The sequence below is a fragment of the Pinus tabuliformis genome, chromosome 4_2 (genome assembly GCF_031772625.1).
Source record: "Pinus tabuliformis cultivar Carrire ecotype Pingquan chromosome 4_2, CPIR1, whole genome shotgun sequence".
In the NCBI taxonomy this organism is placed as follows: Eukaryota; Viridiplantae; Streptophyta; class Pinopsida; order Pinales; family Pinaceae; genus Pinus; species Pinus tabuliformis.
In genome coordinates, this window is record NC_142304.1 from 327,489,318 (window position 1) to 327,514,939 (window position 25,622).

The window sequence follows — 25,622 nt, forward strand, 5'->3', positions numbered from 1 at the left end:
CATTTAATGACTCAAGCATGGTGATAACATTAGAGTGCGATTCATCCTCCATTCATTTTGAAGTAAGATTTCATTAAGCGATTAAAACGACTAATTGAACAATAAAGCCATTAGGGTTTCAAACCCAAATGGAAAGAAGTAGAACAAAATGTGAGAGCCTCCAAAAACCGGTAGGCCAAAATGATGTTGGCCTACAAAAATAATTATGCCACAGGTGTGTGAGTTAACGACAAACAAGAATCTATAGAACCATTATTGGAGGCTACCGGCATGAGTGGTTTAGTGACAATTGGTAACGTGATTGGAATTTGAATGGTTGTAGATGAGTCGAGGTGCAAGTCTTGTGTGATTTCGACATCGTGAAAATCCTCATCAGAGTAGTTGAAGGGTTGCTATGAGCACTATTTCAAAATCAAGCCCTAGTTGGAAATGGGGAGTTTGGAGAAGAAAATGGGCCTCCCTCGACAAGGGAAGTCTTGTGAGTAAGAAGAATGAGACAAAGAGTCGAGCATAGAAGAAGTTCCAAATAAAAATAGTAATTACTATGAGAGATTCAATGACATGATATCATCCTGGATAGAAATAAAACGATTCTCTCCCGGCATGGGAACTCGAGGAATGATAAAAAGAAGCCCCGAGAGGAAGATCCAAGACCAATTCGTGTTCGTTCCCATGCCGGGAGAGACTATACAACAACCAAACACCTCAGTAGACTACAAGAAGACAAATTTTGAGGTGTTGGCTAGGATTATTCATCCCATTGATCAGATAGAATTTCACAAGCAAGCTAGAGAGATGATCTACTCCACCCTCACAACAAAGGCCATGGCTGCTTATAAGTTACAAGATTCATTAGACAATATAACATCTCAATTCAAGTTGGAGAGGGCCTCTTCACAGGATAAAGTCCTTGGAGGACTTAGTTATTGAACTAGGCCATGACCCAAGTGATGTTAAGGCCACAGAGAAGCTGATCAAGAAGAGAAATGAGGACATAGCAGCCCTCAAGAAACAGCTCAAATTGCCTCATTTGCAGCACCCACAAACAAAAGAAGTCCTAGAAAGCCAGACCAATCATTAGGAGATGATGGACTCAGCGTTGCAACTGAATGACCAGTTAAAGGAGATGGAGAAGGAGTTGGATAGCTTGATCCAGCTCAAACAAGATAGCATTGATAATGCTCCTACAATTGTCATTCCAACAGTGACCACAACTGTACCTTCTACTCTGGCAGTAGCATTAGCTCCCACTGCTCCAATGGCCACTGCACTACCAACATCTACACAGACTACATCAGCAATAGGATCAACAGCAACAGCCTCCACAAGTGAGGAGGCAACCAAGCTTGTTAAAGCAATGGAAGAAATGTCCATTCAGACCAATGAGATGAAAAAACTAAAAGAGAAAGTCAAAAACCTTGAGACAGATTGCAAACTTGCCCAGATCATGCATAAAGAAGAACGACAAAAGGCTGCAAGGATGAATGAAAGGATAAAAATCATGGAGAAAGAACTGACATTGACTAAGCCTATAGGTAAGGCCAAAGAGCAACTGTGGGCCAATATCATTGACTCTGTCAATGATATTTGGCCATCCATCGAGGTCATTTTTTAGCAGATTTATTTAATTAAGCATGCTACAGAAGCCATTGAAAGGGTTAAAGCAGAACTTGGAGAAATGCTAGAGGAAGTAGCAAGGATCATCTAGTTCCTTAACTCCAAGAATAAGTATGAACTGTAAGAACTAGAGATACTTGACAGGACTGGTACAATTTTGGAAGTCAGGAAAGTCCTCACCAAGAGGATTTTGATGTTGAATTTAGAAGATAAGTGTCAGAACATGCAACTACCCATTAACAGGTTCATGGCTAAGTTTGAACTTTTGATGGAAAAGGGATTACCTAATCCCTTAGTAATAAATGACGAGTTAATGACACAGGCAGATTACAACCCAGATTTGAGAACCCTTAATTTCTCTCCCATCCCAGTTGACTTCTTTCATTCCTTCCAAAGTCCGGCCTAGGGAACCCTTATTTGCTCCTTAGATCCGATTTGAGTGCTCCCGAGGAGGGTTAAGTGAGTGCTTGCTAGTACTCCTTAGGAGGGTTGAGTGAGTACTCCCTGGGGGGTTGAGTTAGTATCTTAGCATCTTGGCCTAGTGAGAGGCCTTTGGATTTGAGGACTAATTACTCTAAGAGGGTATGTTCTGAGGGTTATGGTGAACCCAACTAGTCTATGGTGACTAGTAGATGTTGATGGTTAGATGATGATGCTAGTGATGTTGATGCTGATGATATTATATAACCTTTTCTTAGAGAAATTTGTCAACTTGAGAAAACCTATCACAGTCATTATGAATATTGTAACTATGGTCAGTCTTCATAATGTATATTTGGCCCTTGATGTATTTATATTGATTATTGTAAAACATATTTTAAATGTTAGAGTCAAAAGAAAAATATATTTTGAGTCAAGTCCCATTTGGACTTTTGAAAGAAGAAAATTTGAATTTTTGAAATTGAAATTTTTGGCTCCAAGATTGTCAAGTCGGCCTCCCTCCAAGTCAAGTTGGCCCAGGCAAACCTCTATATATAGACAGTTTGACCTCCTCCTCAAGGCACCCAAATTCACTCTCTCTCAAGCAAGACTGTTTCTAGGCATCCTAACGAAGAACAAGAAGGACAAGGAGGACAAAAAGAAGGATGAATTGCATCTCTCTTTCTCTCTCTCTCAAGCTCACACATATGGATAGACTCTCTCTCTCTCTCTTTACAGTTCTCATTTTTCTAGGCAATTTTTGTTGCAGCGGCCGAAATTTTTGGGATCTTGGCAATTGCAGGAGGGTTGAAATTCTGGGGTAGATAAGTAGAGCAAAGTGTTGGATTAGATTGGGAGACTTGACTTGGAGGGTTTTACCTAGTTGATGACTAGAAGGCCTAGGTGTGTCTCTTGTTGAACAAAATAATTTCTCTATTAAAAAGGTTGTTGGGTTTTCCCCTTAGTGGGTTTTCCTAGGGTAAATCTTGTGTTCTATTTGTGCATTGTGATCTCTATTGTTCTATTGTTCTTATATGGTTGAATTTTTGAAGTATAATTGCTTAATGATACATTGGAATAATTAAAAGAAGATCAACATCATTAGAAGTAATTATCAGTTTTCAAAAATATTTTGCTAGTATCTATTGCACTTGAAAAATCAACAGAGATGTTAATAATAATAAATTGGCGAGGCAAAAGAGCAAAGAGTTTTAATCAGATCGGGAAAAAATCGGTGAATTCAATAAATAAAGATATACAAATATATTAAATTAAAAAAAAAAAAAATTTCATTGATATTCAATAAAGCCATGTCCAAAAAATGCATAATATCAATAGATGTCCAAAATATCATGAATGAATAAGTATCTCATATATGTTATGAGTCCAAACATGATCCAAAGTACTGAGTCTTGACTCCTAACCAGTGACTACATAGAACCAAAAGCATCTGCTTCTAAAAGTTTATAAAATACTGCATACTAATCAGTAAAAAAGCAGTAACTAAAATCTCTTCATTGTTGTTGAAATGATATGATAATGGCTTGCAACTGAAATCTCTGACAGAGCACACGCTGAAGCTAATGCTAGAGCACACTGCACACTACGCCTCTATTACACGAAGTAAACTAAAACTGAAACCATGCCTCTATTACCTTCTTGGCATATGAGTTGCCAAGCCTAAGCAGTGAGAAGTGAGTTACAGACCGACGTTTAATTTTTAGCCTAAATAAACCACGCGATGAACAATGCGACAACCCTAAAAGTTAAAATTTGTTCTCGCCGAGTTGAGGGCTGAAAATCGCCTCAGTTGCCTAAACCGTAATTAATCAGTGAGTCGTGAGTCAAATTCGGTCAATGTGAGTTGACTTGCCCGTAGTTGAATTGGATCGTTTGAGGGAAGAGCAGAGTTTGACTCGCGAGTGATTGGAGATTCATGTTTCACTGGTATGTATGTATTAAAATAATACAAAATTATTTATCAATCTATCTATATATATTGATTAATATTGTTAATATATTATTATATTTCAAAAAAAGTATATAGTTGAATTTAATGGTGAGCCTCATCTAAACCTTATTGGAAAATTCGAATTCTTATCTTTCCTTATTGGTGAGCTTATCTTTCCTTTTAATGGAAATACTTATAACTGATTTGGCAAAACAAAGCTTACGTGTCTGAAATTAATACATGATTGTGGATTCAAGTAGATGGCGCCTTTTCCATTGGTCAATGGAATCCAAATCATTTCTGAGTTGTTAACTTGATAATGAAGCATATTAAACCAGCAAGCATGCCATAAACATTAGTATTTCTAGCAATAACAGGTCTGCAATTTACACTCACAGCAAATATAGACAGCTCCAAAATATACTACGGCACTTCCATTATGTACTTGCCCCAAATTATGGCATCAAAGCTGAATATATAAAGTAAAAAGTAATCTTCTTCTAAATAATCAACCCCATGCATTGCACATTTCAGATCTGGTATTACCAATTCTTAAGAGGACAGACATGTCACTTTTTTCATCCCTAATATGCTGGCTAACAGACACTATAATGGGAGAAATCTTTTCCAGCAAGGAAAAGAAAAATAAAGTATACAACTACAGCCTTTTGTCCAGAATGAATACTTGGAGGAGTTTAAAAGTTCATGGGCCAAAACAGGTTGTACCATCATGTCAAATCGATGGGTTGATGGAAAGAATTGGACAACCATAAATTTCCTTGTTTCTTACCCTCAAGGAACCATGTTTTTGAAATTAGTTGATGCATCTGATAAGGTGAAAGAGGCAAACCTGCTATTTCAGCTTTTGGATGAGATTGTTGTGACAGTGGAGGAGGTGGATGTTGTTCAGATCATCAAAGATAATGCCTCTCACTATGTTCCTGCTGGTAAAACTTTAGAGTCCAAATACAAGACGATATTTTGAAATTTGGTCCCCATGTAGCACATTGTAGAGACCTCATGCTTGAGGGCACATGCAAACAGGATTGGATCACGAACATTGTAGAGCATGCCAAGTGCATCATAGAACACATCTACAACCACTCATGGGTATTGAACTTAATGAAAAAAACATTGGGCGCAAGGCCCTTGTTAGGCCTACAATCATGAGATTTGCAACTCACTTCCTCACATTGCAATATCTCCTTTCCCAAGCACAAAACTTCGAAAAAAATGTTTTCTCGTGATGAATGGAATGGATCTTATTCGCAGTGTTCCATGGGGATGCGTGCCCCGGGGTGGGGAACACGCCCTGGCGCTCCCCCACGCTCCGGGGATTGTGAAAACATTCCACCCACGTCCCCTTTTTGGGGAAACTTGGGGAAACTTCGGGGGGGGAGGGGCAGGGAGAGGGGGGCATTTTTTCTATCAACGAAACGTGACCCCTTTGTAGGGGAGACGGGGGGATGCAAGGGGGACACACCCATTTTTTTGTCTAATAATTTTTATAAAACATTAAAAATTAAAAAAAAATACAAATTTAAATATATGAAAAAAATGAAACTAAGTTGCAAGAAACGTTGGAGAAGGGTCTGTTTCCGGCTGAAAACGAGGAAACTCGTATCGTACGGCTTGGAAACTCATTTCCGGCTGTACTGGCCCATTTCTCGAGGAGGGAACATGGCCAGTGCGGCCGGAAACGAGTTTCCAGGCTGTACGACGGAGTTTCCTCTTCTAACTTGACTTTTTCTTGTATTTTTTTTTTAATTTTTTGGCTTCTAATTTTTTATTGGGCGACTAAAATATCTTATGGATGCTTCTAGATGCCTCTCAAGTTATAAAATAGAGGATTTTTTTAGTGAGACAACCTATGGCCCTAGTGTTGATATGCAGTTCATGGTAATGTTAAATTCTTAAAGTAAAAGTTCATTTTCATCCTTTTACTTAAATTTTTAACATTACCATGAAATGACTCAGGATGTTTGAGAGTAGTTTCGCCCTCATCGGATTTCATATGGAGAAAGTATAATTTTAGATCTCACTCAAAATCCAGCAAATTTATCTGTTTTTTAGGATTTCAGGATTGGGGGATTGCAATGTTTCCATTGGATTTTATAATGTACTAGGGTATGGAACTTGTATTTAATCAAGAGAACCAACCCCTCTATGCAGGGGAGACTCCCAATAATCAAGAGCATGTAGGGTACTAGGCTATGGAACTTGTATTTAATCAAGAGCACTAAGGTCGTTCGACTATGTAGGAGGAGACTCCCAATCAAGCACGAGACAAGAAATTAGAAATTTCTCATGGCTGATTTTGGATATTGGTATTTTCATTATGTGATCATTCATGAGTAAATGTGATGTAAATTTAGAGACTTATAGTTTATGCATTGACAAAACTTCGAATCTGCTAGGAGGAGTTAGAGTAAGTGAAGCTCCAAGAATGACACATGCAATCACTATTTGTGCAACTCGGGCAGCTCATGCCTCTCCTAGTACTGCTACTGCAGTTGCAAATGTCTTTGAGGAGTTCGAAAAATCTAAGCTAGGGGATGATTTTGTAGTTCCCGTTGAGGATAGGAGCCCATTTCTAGTGGTGGTGATGAGTTTGATGATTGATCATGTTGATAAATAATTTGAACTATGTACTATGCAGTAACCTATAGGCCAGTAGCTTGTAGATTTTTTTGGACTCTAGAGGCTAATTAGGGCCTCATTAATCTTGTATTTTATTGTTGATATGTATTGCACTCAATGCCATTCTAATATATTCACCTTTACATAGTATATACTATAAACATGAGTAGACTTCACATATTTTGTCTCTATTGGTTTGGAATCTTTAAAATAAATGTTTTTCCTTAAAATTTAATTATTTTATGTATTTTTTAGTAAATCGAGTCATTGTAATTGGATTGGTTTGAGTGAGTCTATTTCAAATATTACCCTCGATTGATTTCGAGTTCAAGTCCTAGTTTTAAAACATTGGTTCACACATGGAAATGGTCAAACAATATGACATGGCTAATGAAAGGTTAATTACGAAGGGGAAACCATGTGAATATGGATGAAATGACTCGTGTACCCTCTAGGAACGGAAATATGATGAAATGTGAGTGTGATGTGGTTTAAAAGAAGGTACACTGTGGAGTTGTGGTGAAATATGGAGTACACATAGGTAAAGTGATGGAAAAGTTATGGAAGTGAGTTTTTAAAGGTGAAACACTAGGAGAACACCCAACAACAAGGACACCAACAACTAGGAATTAGATTGAACCCACATTACAATAGCCAAGTGAAAGTAGTGATTAGAACAACATGGGCAAGGGGAATAATAAGATGTTGTCCTTGACAATGATTAATGAAAGAAATCACCTCCAATAAGAAGAAAGATGCATGATATGCAACTAAGTACAAATACAACCAAATCCATCTGATATTTGAATAGTGAAAGGGGGCATGATAAACTAATTGTTCCAAGTTATCTTCTATGAATGCCACATCCCCCCTGGTTGTCTATGTTGAAAAATGTAACTAGGTTTGGTCTTCATAAAATTTATTTGTCAAAAGAATTTTTATTATTGTTACAATGACTTATTAAAGCATGGGTTTCATGCTTGGGTCATCATTTTATTAGTCAAAGTCCCCATTGTGGACTCCTAGGATTAATAAAGAGTCATTAAAGTCATTGTATATTTTATGAGACCCTTCTTGGGATTTTGAACGATGTAAAAATAATTATTTTTCAGTCAAAGATGAATTATGTGACCTCCACACCAAGTCAGCCTCAAGAATATCAAGTTGGCCTCAAGGAAGGTAATTCGACCTCATTGGAAGGCTATATATACAAGGCAGTTCGAATTCATTTGGACCATCTCACTCTCTCACACATAGTTCGATATTTGAACCTGGAAGCTGGGAAAAAGTACAAATGTAAATAAGGAGGCTAAAAGGAGTGCGAGTTTGGTAAAGAAGGAAGAGAACGACAAAATCAAAGTATTTGTATATCTCTCTCTCTTGTGTGGGCTAATTTAGGAGATCGAAGTCTCCTTGTCGATGTGAAAGTTGCTGTTGATGTTGAAAGATGCCAAGTCGAAGTTGCTAAGATTGAAGTGTTGTTGCTACTAGGTCGAAGGTTGGATTGAAGAAGGAAATGTTGGCTTGGTGTGGAGGAGGTCTGTGTCTAGGTTGAAGAGTCTCAAGAAAAACTATTGAAGAAAGAGATTTTGACTGGGTTTTCACCTAGAGAGGGGTTTTGCCCTGGCAGAGTACCTACATCTTGTGTCTTGTGTTTTATGATCTTCATGCACACATAATTTGGTAATTGCTTGATGAAAGATAATATAACAAATAAGTAAAAGAAGGCATCATAATTCACAAGTAATTATCAAGAAAGAGAAATCTAACCCTAATTCTACTAGCATTGTTTTGTCAACATGCTATCAGAGCTAAGGTCAAAGAAGATTGAAGATCACTTTGTTGGCTTGAAGGAAATGATTACTCCCTCTATGATAAGAATCAGATTCAATTCTATAGGAAGATGGATCAAGAAGATTGACTACTACTTATTCAACAATGTCAAAAGTCAAGGTTTCTTAGCTGCACTTACAAGATCTCTTAATGATGATAATGCATGGATCATTGACAGTGGAGCATCAAGACATATGACAGGGGAAAGTAAACAACTACGAACTCTATCAAAGGAACCATCTTCTCATGCAGTGGAATTGGGTGACGACAAAAGCTATGCTGTTAGAGCTTTGGGATCAACATCAACATCTTTGAAGTTGGAGAATGGAGCAAAACTACATCTCAACAACATTCTATATGTCCCAGGGTTGAAAAAGAACTTGCTTTCAATTTCTTGCTTAGAAGATAAAGGGGATAGAGTTTCTTTTGTTGATGGAAAGGTCTTGGTTTGGGGAAAAGATTCAAGTATTGATAAAGGTAGGATTATTGGAGTTGGTGAAGGAAGCTTGTATAGAGTTACTACACCACCTGCTCAAGCCCTAGTTCATATGAAAATCACCCCCATTGAGCTATGGCATAGAAGATATGGTCATCTTCACTACAAGGTCATTCCCACTCTTAAACATCTAGTTCATGGCATCCCTGATAACAAATTGACTAGATCTTTGTATGGGATCTTATGCCTTGAATACAAATGGTATACGGTATGATTTTGAACAACAAAGAAGAGGTCTCTTTCTAGTGATAGAGAGCAATGTTAATAACATTGTTGATTTTTTGGCTCGAAAAAATCACAATTTTTTAGATTTTTTGTGCAGTTTACTAAAACCCCACAGTCTTGAGTCATAATGCCTTTTCTTGTCATTTCACTTGGCAAGTTAGATCTTTGAGGCAATTTACAGTGAAACTTAGGCTTATTGCGTAGTGTTAGGAGGGATTCCAAGTGTTGGGCAAGTGGATTTATCTAGGCCCCACTAATGCTATGTAATTAATGATAATAATAAATTCTTATCATCCTTTTCCTTGAATTTTTAACATTACCATTAATTGTTTCAAGATGTTTGAGAGTGGTTCCAACCTCATTGGATTACATATGGAAAAAGTAGAATTTTAGATCCCACCCATAATCCAACATAACAATTTTTAGGATTTCAGGATTTGGGGGATTGCAACATTTCCATTCAATTCTGTCATGTATGAGGGTATGGAACTAGCATTTAATCAAGAGCACCAAGCCCTCTATATAGCTCAATGTTGATTACAGTGATTATTGAACTCCTCTTTCATGGCCCTGGTAAAAATGTACCCATCACTCAAATAAAATCTTGGATTAACATTTTAAGCTTTTTCTATCTTATTTTAATGGTTAGAGGGTGATATTGCTAATGAGGGTTCAAGATTCAGTATTGACTTTGATGCATCATTTTTTATTTGGCATCCACTACATCCTATAAATAAGTGCTTTTCTCCATATTTATGTGCCAATGTGTTTATCTGATGTCTTTGTAGCTTTATAGCTTTATATTTTTTAATGTTTGCAGTGGTTTGCTGATTTTTGCCAATGTTTCTAAGAAGATGTTTTCCGTACCCTTGCCAATGTTATCAACACTAATAGAGAGGTTATGAAGGAACTCATGGCAAAATCAAAGATCTATGGTTCAAATTTGGAGGAAAAATCCCTCACCCAGACTCAATTTGACCAATTTTCATGTGGGTGAGGTGATTTCGGCACAATCAAGGCATTTTGTGATAGGTGTCATGGAAAAATTCATGGTGCATGTGTCGAAGATATATAAGCATTTGCTATACGATTACTTTCACAAGTAGCTAGTTAATTTGGGTACTTATGGTTTTGTTCATTTAGTGAATTGAAACTAATTGGGATTTGAGAAAGAAGAAAAAATGGGTTACATTCATAATACCCTTCATCTTATTGATAAAAAAATATCCTTTTGAGAAATGGAGTAAATTAACAAATGATGTTATCTTGAAACCATTGTAGATAAAAGAGATCTCAACCTATATCCACATTATAACATTTTATACATGGGTGATGGAACACACTGAATAGATTTCTGTATGGTCTTATCCATTGAATCTAAAATGGTGTGATATTGAAGAGAAAAATAAGAAGTCTCTTTCTAGTGATAGAGAGGTTATGAAGGGAGACATGGCAACAATAAAGATTTATGGTTCCTGTTTCCTCAAAATCTAGTAGGCCTTGTGAGAGGACTCAGAAGGCAAAAAGCCAAATCTTGTTGCAACAATGAGGCAGATTTCCGCTCTCACCTCAGCCATCTTCCACCTGCTCTTTAGTCGAATTGCACCACATTGGATTCTTCTAAATGATCACCTAAGAGGATATTCTATGTTATAAGGTTCAAGGTGATTAATATATAAGCTAGGTGAAGACACTCTTTAATTAAGGAATAGAGTGAGCTCTTGCCCTCCCCCATGGGAGGAAAGCACCTTTCATTGTTCAATGGAACATAATGCACTTGTATTTAGGTAGTTGCTTTGCATTTGTGTTCCATTATCATGTGTGCATCTTTCTTATTCATTATTCGTGTTGATGTGTTTGCATTTAATCTAATCTTTTCTTTTTCAGTATAGTTTTATATATATCATGTAAACTCAAGGGTGACAATCAACACCCCATATACATGCTCGGAAAACAAGTTGATTCAAGTGTGCAAGTAACAGGTCTGTGAGCCCGAGGATTGTTGGAGTTCTCATGAACTCCATGTTCGAGCATATGGATCATGTGTTCTAGGGTGAGCACACGTCCTCAAGTTGGAGCCAGATGTTACCCACCAAAAATGGGTAACCCCATAGGAGAAAAATTTTCTCTGTCCTTGGATAGCTAGCTAGCAACCCTATGTTTTCTTAGTATATGATGATATCCCATGTTCTTCCGCCATTTGCACGGTTTAGACACATCTCACCATCCAACATTCCTCTTGAAGGAAGGTGGGTTACCACTCAGTAGATTTTGCAATCATGTGCTTTTACTTAATGTTTTGGGGATTCTAACACGGATAAAGGGGTGATTTGAATGATTAACCAATCTTGACCGTAGACTTGTTCTCTCACCTTACCAGGGGGGTTGGTTTTTTACGCTAGTCCAATGGGACCTCCTTTGAGGCCTTAGGGTTATAACATTGGCACTAATTAGGAAACTTGAAGTAGCATGTCCATAACTTTTCCATACTTACCATTCTTCACCATTCCCTTGATTTCTTATCCATCCTTCAGGTTTGCTATCATTGGCTCATTGGGATTAACACCCTCATATCCTCATCCTTGACTTAGGGCAAATTTTTTTTCCCTAGAGGTTGATGCAGCGAAAAGAAGGGTAAAAGCATAAAATGATTGCCATGAAAGAAAAAGAAAAGTTAAAATGCAAAAGTTGGTCAGGTCGTTAATTAGCGCATGGGGAAAAACCTAGCATGAGCTCTAACCCCCTCATTAGCCATCAATTGGTTCTTGAGCACTTGATGCTCCATCACATAATAAGGAACCCTTTCTTGTCCCAACCTTGATGAGCAAGAAGCTGACTCATCGTTAAGGGGTAAATCCATGCGATATCATTAAAAGAAAGCTTGGACACCTAAGTTATGATCCTTGTTAAAGCATTATAAAAAAGAAGTAAAAGGCGCACTAGAGGGGTGGGGAAAGTAGGTTAAGGAAAGGGGTAACTCATGCCTCCATGGTTGCTCCCTTGATACATCTATATACCCTCAAGATGATGGACCTCCATTAGCTAGTCCCAGGACCATGACACCTAGCCATGAAGCATTTCCCCTCCGTTGCCACATTATCACAAACAACTATGAATTGAAGGGTTGACCTAGGAAATCCCACCTCTCCTTAGGGGCTAGAAGTACCTAATAGGGATGACCATCTAGCCATCCCTAACAAGGTAGGGAACACTTTTATGAACTTGGTCTAGTTAGATATTTGAAGGTGATTGCAATTTAAAGTCTTATTATGCCTTTAATAAATAAGTATGGTCCACTATGATGCATCTATGGTCATTGTCTCTAATGATTGGTAACTTTCATCTAAGTTTGAGATGGTTTTGCCTAGTGGTCCTTCACAGAGCAACAAAAGCATTGAGGGCATACTATATGCCTGCACAACACATGGTGCCTAGGCCATACCACACTTCTAGAGAGAAATGTTGACCTTGTAGATGCATCATTCTCCTCCAAAGTAGAGCATTGGGCACTTTGATGATTCCAATAGTTGATTGACACCTCAGTGTGTTGAAGAATGCAACTAGTGTTGGTATTCATAATTGTACTTGAGTCATGATGTAATGTATTTGTCAAAAGATATTTTTATTATGATTTAAATGGACTTATTAAAGCACGAGTTTCATGCTTGGGTCAATAGTTAATGGGTCAAAGCAACCATTGAGTGCTCTAGGATTCTTTTATTGAGTCAAATTTATAGTTATGATGTAAAATACCCTTCATGGGCACCTCTAGTCAAAGAAGAAAATTATTTATATGTAAAAAGGGGCTCCTCCACCAAGTCAGCCCCTCTTCTACATGTCAGCCTATGTTTCCTACAAGTCGACCTCCAAGAAACTTCATTCTACTATATATACTATAGGGATTTGACCTATTGTGAGACACTTTATACATATATTCAATGTTCCATCAAGTCTCCGGGACGGGGAGACGCGGGTGCGGGGAGACGCACAAGGGGGACGTGTGGGAGTACCCTCAAATTTTAGGGAAATTTAGGGGGGATGGGGGGACGTTGAAGTATATAATTTTTTTCCTTTTTAATATATATATATATATATATATATATATATATATATATATATATATATATATATATATATCTGTGTGTGTGTGTGTGTGTGTCAAATTCATGTTCAATAATGAAAGCATAAATAGAATGATACATACATAATTGAATTAAATAATGAAATACATTGATCCATACTCATCATCCTTACTAATACATACATGATTCATCCATAAACCATGAGATTCAATAATAAAATACTCCGATCCATATTCAGTATTCATTATTCACCATTCTTGAATCTACATTGATTTAAAAATTAAATTCATCATTCATCATTCTAGATTCTAAATTGATTTAAAATTAAAATTCATCATTTATCATTCTAGAATCTAATTAGTACTAAGCAAAATAGACTATAATAGATACTGAAATCTAAAGACTGGAATAGTAAATTGATATAAATAAAACTCAAAAACAATGGAGTGATGAGTCTAAAAGTCACTCTAAAGTACACAGAGGGCTTGGTGCTCTTGATTAAATACTAATTCCATACCCTTGTACATGACAAAATGCAATGGAAACATTGCACTCCATCGAATCCTGAATTCCTGAAAAATTGATCTAAAGACTGGAATAGTAAATTGATATAATTAAAACTCAAAAACAATGGAGTGATGAGTCTAAAAGTCACTCTAAAGTACACAGAGGGCTTGGTGCTCTTGATTAAATACCAATTCCATACCCTTGTACATGACAAAATGCAATGGAAACATTGCACTCCATCGAATCCTGAATTCCTGAAAAACTGTTAAGTCTGCTGGATTTTGAGTGAGATCTAAAATTCTACTTTCTCCATATGAAATCCAATGAGGTCAAAACCACTCTCAAACATCCTGAGTCATTTCATGGTAATGTTAAAAATTTAAGTAAAAGGATGAAAATGAAAGATAAGGATAATGTCACTTTTACTTTAGGAATTTAACATTACCATGAATAGCATAGCATTAGTAGGGAAATATGGTCAAATACTACATTTTCCCTGTCATAAATCATTGTTTACAAGAAAATTTAAGGGGGGACAAATAGCCCATTTTGAGGGGGGACGCCCAGGCATCCCCCTTTTGGGGAGTTGCGTCCCCCACACTGGGAAAACGTCCCCCCCTGTGTCTCCCCAAAAGGGGGACGTGGGGAAACGTTTCCCCAGACGTCCCCTCGTCCCGGGTGCGTGGGGTGTGAGGGGTGCGCTCACCCGACCCTGGGGGACGCGTCCCTGTCGAACACTGCATATATTTGATCTGAAGTTTTAGCTTGAAGAAAAGTAATGCAAAGATATAGGAAAGGAGAGTAAAATCAAACAAAGAAGCAAGAAGAAGTCTATTAAATTATGAAACCGAAATCTTGATGTTGCACATGTGACCATGAAGCAGATTACAGGGGCCAAGATGGAGAAATTAAGTTGCAGTAGTTGCAGTGAAGAAGAAGAAAAGAATGTGTGTTAAGGGTTGACTTGGTGGATGGAGTGAGTCTATGTCTTTGGTCAAAGGTCAAGTGCGTCCCCCTTTTGGGCAGTCGTGTCCCCACACTGGGGAAACGTCCCCCCCTGCGTCTCCCCATGTTCCCCAAAAGGGGGACGTGGGGAAATGTTTCCCCAGACATCCCCCCATCCTGGGTGCATGGGGTGCAAGGGGTGCACACACCCAACCCTGGGGGACGCGTCCCCGTGGAACACTGCATATATTTGATCTGAAGTTTTAGCTTGAAGAAAAGTAATACGAAGATATAGGAAAGAGTAAAATCAAACAAAGAAGCAAGAAGAAGTCTATTAAATTATGAAACCGAAATCTTGATGTTGCACATGTGATCATGAAGTAGATTACAGGGGCCAAGATGGAGAAATTAAGTTGCAGTAGTTGCAGTGAAGAAGAAGAAAATAATGTGTGTTAAGGGTTGGCTTGGTGGATGGAGTGAGTCTATGTCTTTGGTCAAAGGTCAGGTATGTCTCATCTTGAATTGAATCTATTGTAGGAAGAGTTGGTGATTAGGTTTTCCCCTTATAGGGGTTTTCAGCAGTTATCTTGATGATAATAATAACAATAAATAAGAAGAAGAAATAATTGATCACAAGAAATTGTTTAATGGAGAAATCAAATTAGATAAGAAGGCCTAATAATGCTGCCCTAAATTTCTCAACATGGTATCAGAGCTTGGTTCATTAGCATAAGGGCATTTAGAAAATCATGACAAGCAATAAAAGGCTTCAAGACAGGAAAGCATAAGCAAGTTATAGAGGACTGAACTCATAAAGTTAAGAATTTTCGAATTCTAGGCACGATCTCAAGCCCTAGTTACAGTGATTAGAATAAGTAGCGCAAGGCTAGTTGAAGCCTAGTTCTAAAGGACTGAGAGGCTAGTTTAGTATCTCTCTCAAGGCCAAGTATCCTAATAAGAAGAGTGAAGTTCTAAAGCAAGTATTTAAGACCTGTTTGAGAAGAATAGGTCCATAACCTAAGAAGCAATGATCTGTATAAAAACTGAAATTATCATTCTTGGAAAGTGACCGAATTACAAAAATATAGTCCATATAACCAACAATGGTTCAAGAATCAAAAGACTCAGGAATCAAACTATTTAGAAATGCTATGGGTCTGTTGTAAAATCTCATTCACTCCATAAAATCAAAAGAGCTGAGACGTTTGTAGAAAAGGGACCAGAATCTGTTTATCTATATCTATATATATATAAGATCCAAAGTGACATAAAAAGTTGACTTGAAGGATCTTAGTTCTAGGGTTTGCAATAAATTCTAGTAGAATCGATCTTCCTGATAGTAATATTGAAGTCCTAGATGCATAAGACTGTGATTAAATTATTATTTGATTGACTTATCTAAGGCTTTGTGTTTCAGAAATAAAGTTTGGGGTTTATGACAAAAACCCTAGCAAGTTGTTAAAGTCTAAAGGATGTAACCTTTGTTGATTATGAACCTAACTAGGTTTAGGTATCTAATGTCTAAAGTTTGAATGCTTTGATGCTTTCTTTATAATGATATAGTTGATTTTATGCTTTTGTATACTTGTACTTGGTTGTACTTGCTATTAAAGTTTTTGCAGGTACATAATCTTCAAGATGTTGAGGATGTTCGTAATTGAAGATGATAGTATTGGTAAGCATGATGAAGGAAGTTATATAAATTATGATGATCAAGATGACCTTGATGCCATAAGAATGAATGAAGCCTTGAAAGGATAAAGTTTCTTCGATGTTATGAAGCTGTTGATCTCCCTAAGTTGAGAGGGAGCCTGGATAGAAGAAAGAGTATATCTCCCCAGTTAAGAGGGAGGGAATATTATGTCAGTGAATTCCTTGAAGTAAGAATGAAGCCAGTCAATAAACATTTGTGAAGTTGCGAACAAAAGACGGGGAAATCTAAAGATGTATTTGGTGCTGTTGATGAAATGAAAGAATAAGAAAGCTTCCGACAAATTGTATATGGATAACTTGATGATAGTAGCATTAGAGGACCCCGAAGGTTTGTGTTTACTTATATTTGAAAGTTTATTATTGATTGGGGTTGTGTTTGTACAGGTAAATCTCTCCATAAAAAGGTTGAACACTTTGGAAGCATGCTTGGACAAATGGATATATCTAGTTTGATAGGGAGAGTTGAAACATCTAATGGTGGATGCTTGGGAGGACATCTGGCTGGCCTATGTGTTGATGTTTGGATCCCAAAGAGGGAGGGTGGCATTGGTCATGGAGCTACGACCTTGGATACGCACCCAGATCCCTGGGTTGATGGTTAGCAAGTAAGCTTGATGGTACCTAAAGTGGCTGAAATCTTGAGTCCATCTTAGTCCCACCCTAGATAGATTACCCTGGTCAAGTATCTAGTCCGCAACACTGAGTGTGCTAGAACTCTTCGTAGTTCATTTCATTTTGAGATCTTCCATGTACCTTCATATGTATGTAATTATGAATACCTCTCTAGTTAAGAGGGAGTGTTGAAGAATGTAACTAGTATCAGTCTTCATAATTGTACTTGAGTCATTATGTAATGTATTTGTCAAAAGATAATATTATTATTATTTAAATTGACTTGTTAAAGCATGGGTTTCATGCTTGGGTCAATAGTTAATAGGTCAAAGCACCCTGAGTGCTCTAGGATTATTTTATTGAGTCAAAATTATAGTCATGATGTAAAAGACCCTTCATGGGCACCTTTAGTCAAAGAAGAAAATTATTTATATGTAAAATGGGACTCAGGAGTCAACCCCTCTTCTACATGTCAGTCTATCTCTCCTACAAGCCGGCCTCCAAGAAGCCTCATCCTACTATATATACTGAAGGGATTCGACCTATTGTGAGACACTTCATACATATATTTGATCTAAAATTTTAGCTTGAAGAAAAGTAATGCGAAGATATAGGAAAGGAGAGTAAACTCAAATGAAAAAGCAAGAAGTCTATGAAGTTATGAAACCAAAATTTTGATGTTGCACATGTGATCATGAAGCAAATTACAGGGGTTGAGATGGAGAAATTAAGTTGCAGTAGTTGTAGTGAAGAAGAAGACAAGAATATGTGTTAAGGGTTGGCTTGGTGGATGGAGTGAGTCTATGTCTTTGGTCAAAGGTCAGGTATGTCTCATCTTGAATTAAATCTACTGTAGGAAGAGTTTATGACTGGGTTTTCCCCTTATAGGGGTTTGGCCACGGCTGACCGCCTATATCTTGTGTTCTCTTGTGTTTTTGGCAATTATCTTGATGATAATAATCACTGTTGATAATATCGGCGATATTCAAAAATATCACGATATTTTCGGCAAAAGAATATATCATCGAGAAAATATCGCGATATTTTTTGTTTTGAAAATGTCGCGATATTTTCAAAATATCGGCAAATATTGGCAAAATATCGCGATATTTTGAAAATATCGGCAAAATATCGGCTATGTTTAAAAATTTGAAAAAAATATTTTTTATGTTTGCTGATATTTGCCAATATTTTCGCCGATATTGCGATAAGATATTTTCTGGACCCTCACCGATCTTTTGTCGATACTGATATTTTCAACACTGATAATAATAACAACAAATAAGAAGAAGAAATAATTAATCACAAGAAATTGTCAAGTAATGGAGAAATCAAATTAGATAAGAAGCCCTAATAATGCCACCCTAGATTTCTCAACACAGAGCACCACAATATGCTGAAATGTTGAGCTCCTCTTGCTTTGTGGTGGAGATTCTTGATGATGTGCCCAACAGACCCAACATGCCCTAGGATGGCATTGACTATATGATGGACATGGTTTGATCTTGCTATTGGAGATTGGCTTATGTCTTGGAGATGTCTTTTTGGGATTGAAAGAAGGCTTTTTCACGCAGGAATTGTAAGTTTATTGCAATTTTGCATTTTCTTTACATGTAATTAATTATTGTTAGGATTTTTCTGTGATCCATGTCTAAATGCAAATTGCTTATGGAGAATCTTGGATAATTTTTGCATGTTGAATGTTTCTTCCTTAAAATCCATAAGAGACCTCCTAGTGAGCTTCCCCTATTTAATTTCTCCCCTCACAACAAAGATAGTTATGGTTTATATAAGTGAAAACAAGAGGTTTCCCCCCTTACTCCAAGCGTTTGTCCACTATCTCTTGGAGTAGCCCTAAAGACTCCATCACCCAAGTAGGATTAGGCACTGACAACCTTGGTGTTGATCAAGAACTTTGAAAATTTTAATATCTTTGTTTCTTCTATTTTCTATGACTTTAAAGGGAAACTGCTAGGGCATTTAGGTAGGGCCAAATTTATTTAGGGCTCTATTGGTTGGATGTTTTAGGTGATAAAACCTAGATCTTACCTTGGTGATCCTTTTAACTCAAAATCTAGTCTTTTGCATGGTGAAATTTCCCTTAGGAGGGATGACATCATCCTTCTCTAAGTATTTTTGTGCCTTAGAAACCCTAACCCTAACTAGAGCTTACCCAATCTGTATGTGACCCTTCGCCCTCCGTGGCCTCTACTTGTGTGACAGTTAATATCTTGTCGGTCAACTGTGGCCAATCACCACCACTCGTTCGTGCTCGACCACTCGACTTCGCGATTCGCGGTGCCGTTGACTTGGTTGTTCACGACCCGATCGATTCTCCTGAGTTCGAACTCGCTTGCAAACTCGGTTGGTTGTGGTTGATTGTCTCGAGCCATCAAGTCTTCTGTTGCAACCTAGACTTTGTCTCACTGTTCACTGTATCACTTGCAGAGATGCTGTCGGTGCGATCCTTCGGCTGTGCCTATTGCTTTTTCTTTTTCACGAGCCTTGCCCAATTGTTCCCGACTCGATTATGCTTGGCCTTGACCTGTTCTTTTGCCGGCAACAACAACTCCCTCTTGCGTCCAACAACTTTGCTTAACGAGCACACCCTCACAAATAGTGAACTAGCAATCACACGAACCAACTTGATTCTCTCTGTGCATAGAGTCTCACTGCTTTGATACCATGTTAAATTTCCTCTAACCTAGCCCCTGACAATAAATCTCAAACAAACCCTTACATGATTTATTAATTTATGCACATCTAGGTTCATAACAAAAAATGCACAACAGAAACACACGTAAATCATCATTACACGTTAGACACACGATATACCTTGGAAAACCCACAAAGGGAAAAAATCAACAAACTTGTTGTATTAAGAACTTGGGTTCCCGTACTAGGGATAACGACCAATCATAGGAAAGATACAAATAGTTGGAGCAGCCTTGTTGCTACTCCCTAACTACCCCTTGCTCCCTTCCCTTAGGCCCCTACCCGACCTGCACACTTGAGTGAAATCCCTCCACTCAAACTATGTACAAGGTGTCTTCACCTCTCCCTCAAATCTTTTATAACTTAGTAATGACTAAAAACCATAACCCTAGATCTTAGTGGTCAAGATTAAATTTTGATTACTTGAGATCAATGATCATGACTTAATCTCTCGTAGAGATCGCTTAAATCACTTGAGTGTCTCAACTTATAATAAAGTCATTTTTAGTCATTAAATACAATAGATACTTTATAAAATCACTTTACAAAGTTTATCATCTAAAGAGACAATTTTCCACATGCTAAGACACCAAGCCAATTATGACTAAAGTGCTTAAGTTTGAATCTTTAAATTTGAAATTCTGAAATTAAATCATCAATATGAAATTGGAATTGTGATTATGAATGTCATTATCATATTTAACATTGTTTTATATTTAAATTTTACATTTCTTATTTCTGTATTTCTGTATTTTACTATTTTCCATCTCATATATATATAAAAATTTTATTTATTTTTAATTTGTATATAAACATCTCTATATAAGTGATCTCGCCCAAATTTCAAACCTGGTGCAACTACACCCAAATCCACCCCTGTACTCAACACATCTTGGCTACTTTGTTCAAAGGTGGGTATGTGTATTCACTCCGGTGGTGATTTCATGTTCATGCCCAACTTTCTTCTTTCAGTAATATTTCTCCAGCAGCTTGGATTAAGCTCTCTCTCTCATAGATATATATATGGGAAAGATCATTATAATAAAAAAGGGAATACATATTCCCATCCAAGGACTTCTCAGCTGTAAGCCAGTGAGCATATTGACTGTTCCCTGCCCAAATTTTAGGACTGATCAAAATCCTTTACAGAAACCGTTCTTATCAGTGGTCAAGAACCGACTGTACAAAACAGCCATTAGGGCTTGTTAAAGAGCTCTTATAAATGGGTATCCCACCTGGATAATGATGACAAAACAAGATCCAATGGCAATACTTTCACACCTATAAAATGGTGCCACACAAGAGCCCATAACCAGAGCATACAGACATTCCAGAAATGAAGGATAAACTAGAAATGAATTTCCATTGAGTCCAATTCAGTCCAGTCCATAAACTCATACAGCTTGAAGGAGCTGTCTAGCAGCTGGAGAGCTTCTTTGGAGAGCTCATCCACCTTGATATTCAATTCCCTGTAAATGTGGTTACAGGAAAACGACTGGAAAGACTGCAGAGCAGAATGAATGTCTTGTAAGTTGTAATATTCACTGAAGTGGTAATTTTACCTTTCATTCATGTTCATATCAACTTGTTTCTGTAATACTTCTGCAGCAGCTTGGGTTACTATCTTTTTTCTCTATTGCAGGTGACCAGATTTTGAATTAACCCTTCTCCCCCAGTCATCAGCAATTTCTTATCATGCTGCAAGCAATTTTTTTTTTGTGTGAGGTCCAACTTCACTTTTCAGTGCCCTTCTTTTCAGGATCAAATTCTGTCTTGGTATAAGCTCTTGATTTCCCTGAAATTTGTACAAAGTCCCAAATCAACCAATTCTTTAAGCTAAAATATATTTTTATGTATGTTATTGGTTAATGTATTTATTGATTCAAACTATGATTTATGTATGTATTTATTGATTCAAACTATGTATTTATTGATTCAAACTATGTATTTATGTATTTATAGGATTAGGACAAGGTGTTTAGAGTGATTCAAACTATGCGTCCTCAAAGAGTTTGTAGCCTTAAATGATATGATTTTAACATTCAAGATTAGGATTAGGACACGGTATTTAGTGCAAATCGTGCTTGGGTGTCTTTAATTATTAACTTGAAATACAATCAATTTGTTATTTAAACATCATATTTCAGTTATTATGATTTGTTTAGAAGTAAATAGTCACATTGAAACTAATTTTTGATCATGGTTATTGCAACCAACATAGATCCAATCAAATCTCTCAAAATGCAAACCTTTTTTTTTAGTGCAAAAATTAAGGAAATATTTGCACCTGAAAAGATTTGATGCCTCCCATTGCTTAATAGATCTTTATTTAATATGAATCTATGTTGGTTCTTAATAATGTTATTTATATTATATAAATTTCACATATCTATATATAGAAGTATTCTCATTTTTTATTTTATTAAAACCTTGATTTAATATCTGAGGAATATCCATTAGATATTTTTAGTAGTAGCGAGGATAGAGGTTTAGATATATTTAAGAAGTAATTATAACTCTTTTGCTTTTAGATTTTATTTTTATTTATTATTGTTATAAAACGAAAATTAAATAAAATATTTATAAAGAATTTTGATTGTAAAATGAGTTATGATTTTTGGGCATGTGGTATTGATAAGTCATGTATTGTAACAAAGTCTATTTACAAATTAATAATATCCATGGAAAAGTGGGGGTGAATATCCATGGTTAAAAATCTTGTTATATTGTAAGTTTATTGTAAATATTAAGTTTTTCTTGTGTTTATTAATTAAATGTAAATATGGTTAGAAACATTATTTTAATTTATATGGTAAAATGAATATTACTTTGTAGCTACTATTTATATGCTATATATTTTAATGTGACCTGTATCTTATGATTTTCTTTTATTTAAAAAATTGTTTGTAATTTTATTTAGAAAAACAAAATTACTATACAACAAATTGAATTTTATTATTTTTAATACTTTTAATTTTTTATTAGTTAAGTCAACATTTAAATGTGTACACTCATTTATGAACACTCCTACATCTCCAACATATTGGGCTCTAATACTTTCGACCTTTTATTATTTTTTAATTGAGTAGACAAGTAAATGTATACAAACATTTGCACCACCTAAAACATCACCCCATACTAGGCTGTAGAGTGTCTGTCGGTGCAATGGCAATTCTTGAAAGTTTCCATCCCTTGGATCCTTTGACATAAAATAAATAATATAATGATTCAACATATATTGATAGATTTGTCTAAAATTTAATATACTGATTTTTGATCTTTGTTATCATAATGACAACTCTTGAAAAATTCCCATTCTGTAGATTCTTTGAATGAGGAAAAATTGACAGTAAAAAATGTGTATATATGTATATGATTTTACTATTCATAAATTTTTGAAATTGAATTAGTTATTATTATTATTTTTAAAAATCTAATTGTAACTGTAAATATTCATATTAGAATTTATGTTTGGAGGCACAACAATATGGCATTACTGCAAAAATGAAATATTTCAAGCAATATATATCATCCTTTTTTCAGACGTCTGGGTTCAAAATGATTTGAAGACCAATCCACTAGAGTTCTATTCAAAACGATTTGAAGACCAATCCACTAGAGTTCTAAAACATCGAGAGATACAAATCCTCCAAAAGGAGCCTAAAAATTGACACCATCTAACTTGCGTTACAACTCCTCCAAAAGGAGCCTAAAAATTGACATCATCTAACTTGCATTAGTTAACATTTACTTAATCACCAAGCCACCATTTGGACTTTTCTCTTTTATATTTCCTCTAGTTAACATTTACTTAATTACCAAGCCACGACTTAGACTTTCCTCTTTTATATTTCCTCATTTTCTTGATTAGGGACATAGGTTTTTAGATTAGATATTTCTAGAATGTTGTGGTTAGTAGAATTATTCCTCATTTTCTTGATTAGGAACAGGTTTTTAGATTAGATATTTCTAGAATGTCGTGGTTAGTAGAATTATCTGATGAGGGAGAATTTTGTTACGGTCCATCTAGGCTCTGCTGGCAAAACTCCCTCAACCCAAGTTGCCAACCTACCATTTGGATTAACTAACTTGCCATGCCATCACAATTTCTATACGATACTTTCCATCACATAACTGCCATTAAAGATGGATTACCCTAATGATTATTTGAATTAATTGCCCCACATGACAGAGGATACAATTATGGGACTATCACCACCTTGACTTATCATGATGCTTGCATTTGTCACTTGTCCAAGCCCGATCTTGAATCCAATCCCACGTTGGGAAGGATACTTCTCGGAATATACATAGAAATAGATACATAATTTTTGCATGTCACCTTGTACTATACAAGGTCACTTGGTATCCATCCATAATAAAATTTGTGGCCCTTCCCAATATGTTATGGGAAAAAATGCTTGTTCACTTACAATTACAACCAATGATATGATTTCTCTCTCAATTCCTTTGTTGGCCATTAAATTTGCTTATTAATTGTTTTGTCTTAATACATGGAAGTCAAAGTAATCTCTTATATGCTTGAGATGGTGTCTATTTAGAAATGTGTTTAATTTTACTTCCTTTAGGATATATTCTATTATGAGGTGGGAGATAAAATTTTTAGAATCTTGAATTATGATTAGCTTATGAATATTGAAAGTCTTAATGTGAATTATACCTTGTAGGAGACCATAAGCTTCTGTTTAGTTGTTTGTTGCCACTCCTAAATCCTAAGTAAAATATACTTGTACTTGTTTTCCACCCTATAAGATTATCCATCACCACCCCCTTTCTTGTTATCCTAATTTTTGAAATTTAATATTATATATATATATATATATATATATATATATATATATATATATATTAAATACAATAGAGAAAAACTAATAAGCATTTTTTAAGTAAATTTTTGATAAAATATAAAATATGAAAAATTTTCAAAATTCAAAATGTTTATTACTTGTACCTTCAAACTCTTAAAGTGAAAATTTGGTATTTATGTAATTCACAATTAAATTTGATTGTAGGAACATATTCAATGAATTGTAAATGTTACAAAGTTGTATAGCTCTTAAAATGTTAACTAGACAATGCACAATTTTTTTTTAAGTTAGGGAATACATATTAGTAGGGTCAATTATGAATAACTATATTTATTTAGTAATTTACTATGTTTAATGTTGAGAAATTATAATAATTAGCAATTTAATATCTTAATAATTAAGACACATTAATTAATAGATTAATAGATAATTAATAAAATAATTTAAAATATACTATTATTAAAAAATTTAATTACAAATTTGAATCAAATTACTTTTTATATAATAAAATCCCAAAAATAATTAATACTATAATAAAAAAAAAACTTCAATTATAATTTTTAATAAAATAATTAAAAAATAAAAATAAAATCTTTAATCATAAATTTGAGTCATATTACTTTGCATATAATAAAATTCCAATAAAAATTAATATTCCAATAATAAAAACAAATAAATTTTAGCAAAATATTAAAATATTTTAATTTAATTCCATTTTCCATATAAATTCCTTTCTCGATATATATGTTTCTCCAGATATATAAGTTTGTGCACTCTCTACATAGATATATAGGTGGAGTTTAATCTTAAAATAATGTGCTAGAATGGTATGTTTGAGTAAGCAAAGTGTTTTTAAAGTTTTTTAGACTTTGGATTTATCTATTCAATAAATAATTTAAATAATAAGAATTATAATTTCACTATTAAATAAAAAATAAAACATAGAACAATTATATATATATATATATATATATATATATTTTAAATAATATAAAATTTTATAATTTAATTTTTAAATTTTCAATATTAATATTTAA

General features: G+C 35.4%; 1 protein-coding gene across 1 annotated transcript in view; it reads left to right on the top strand.

Annotated features, from left to right (window-relative positions):
* The first annotated feature begins 1,087 nt into the window (after window positions 1-1,087).
* Window positions 1,088-25,622, top strand: part of LOC149169279 (cytoplasmic tRNA 2-thiolation protein 2-like) — a 177,925-nt gene continuing 153,390 nt past the window's right edge. Inside the window, exon 1 of the mRNA XM_089425143.1 lies at window positions 1,088-1,328. Within this exon, the coding sequence (XP_089281269.1) occupies window positions 1,088-1,328 (241 nt within the window). The remainder of the gene's footprint in view (window positions 1,329-25,622) is intronic.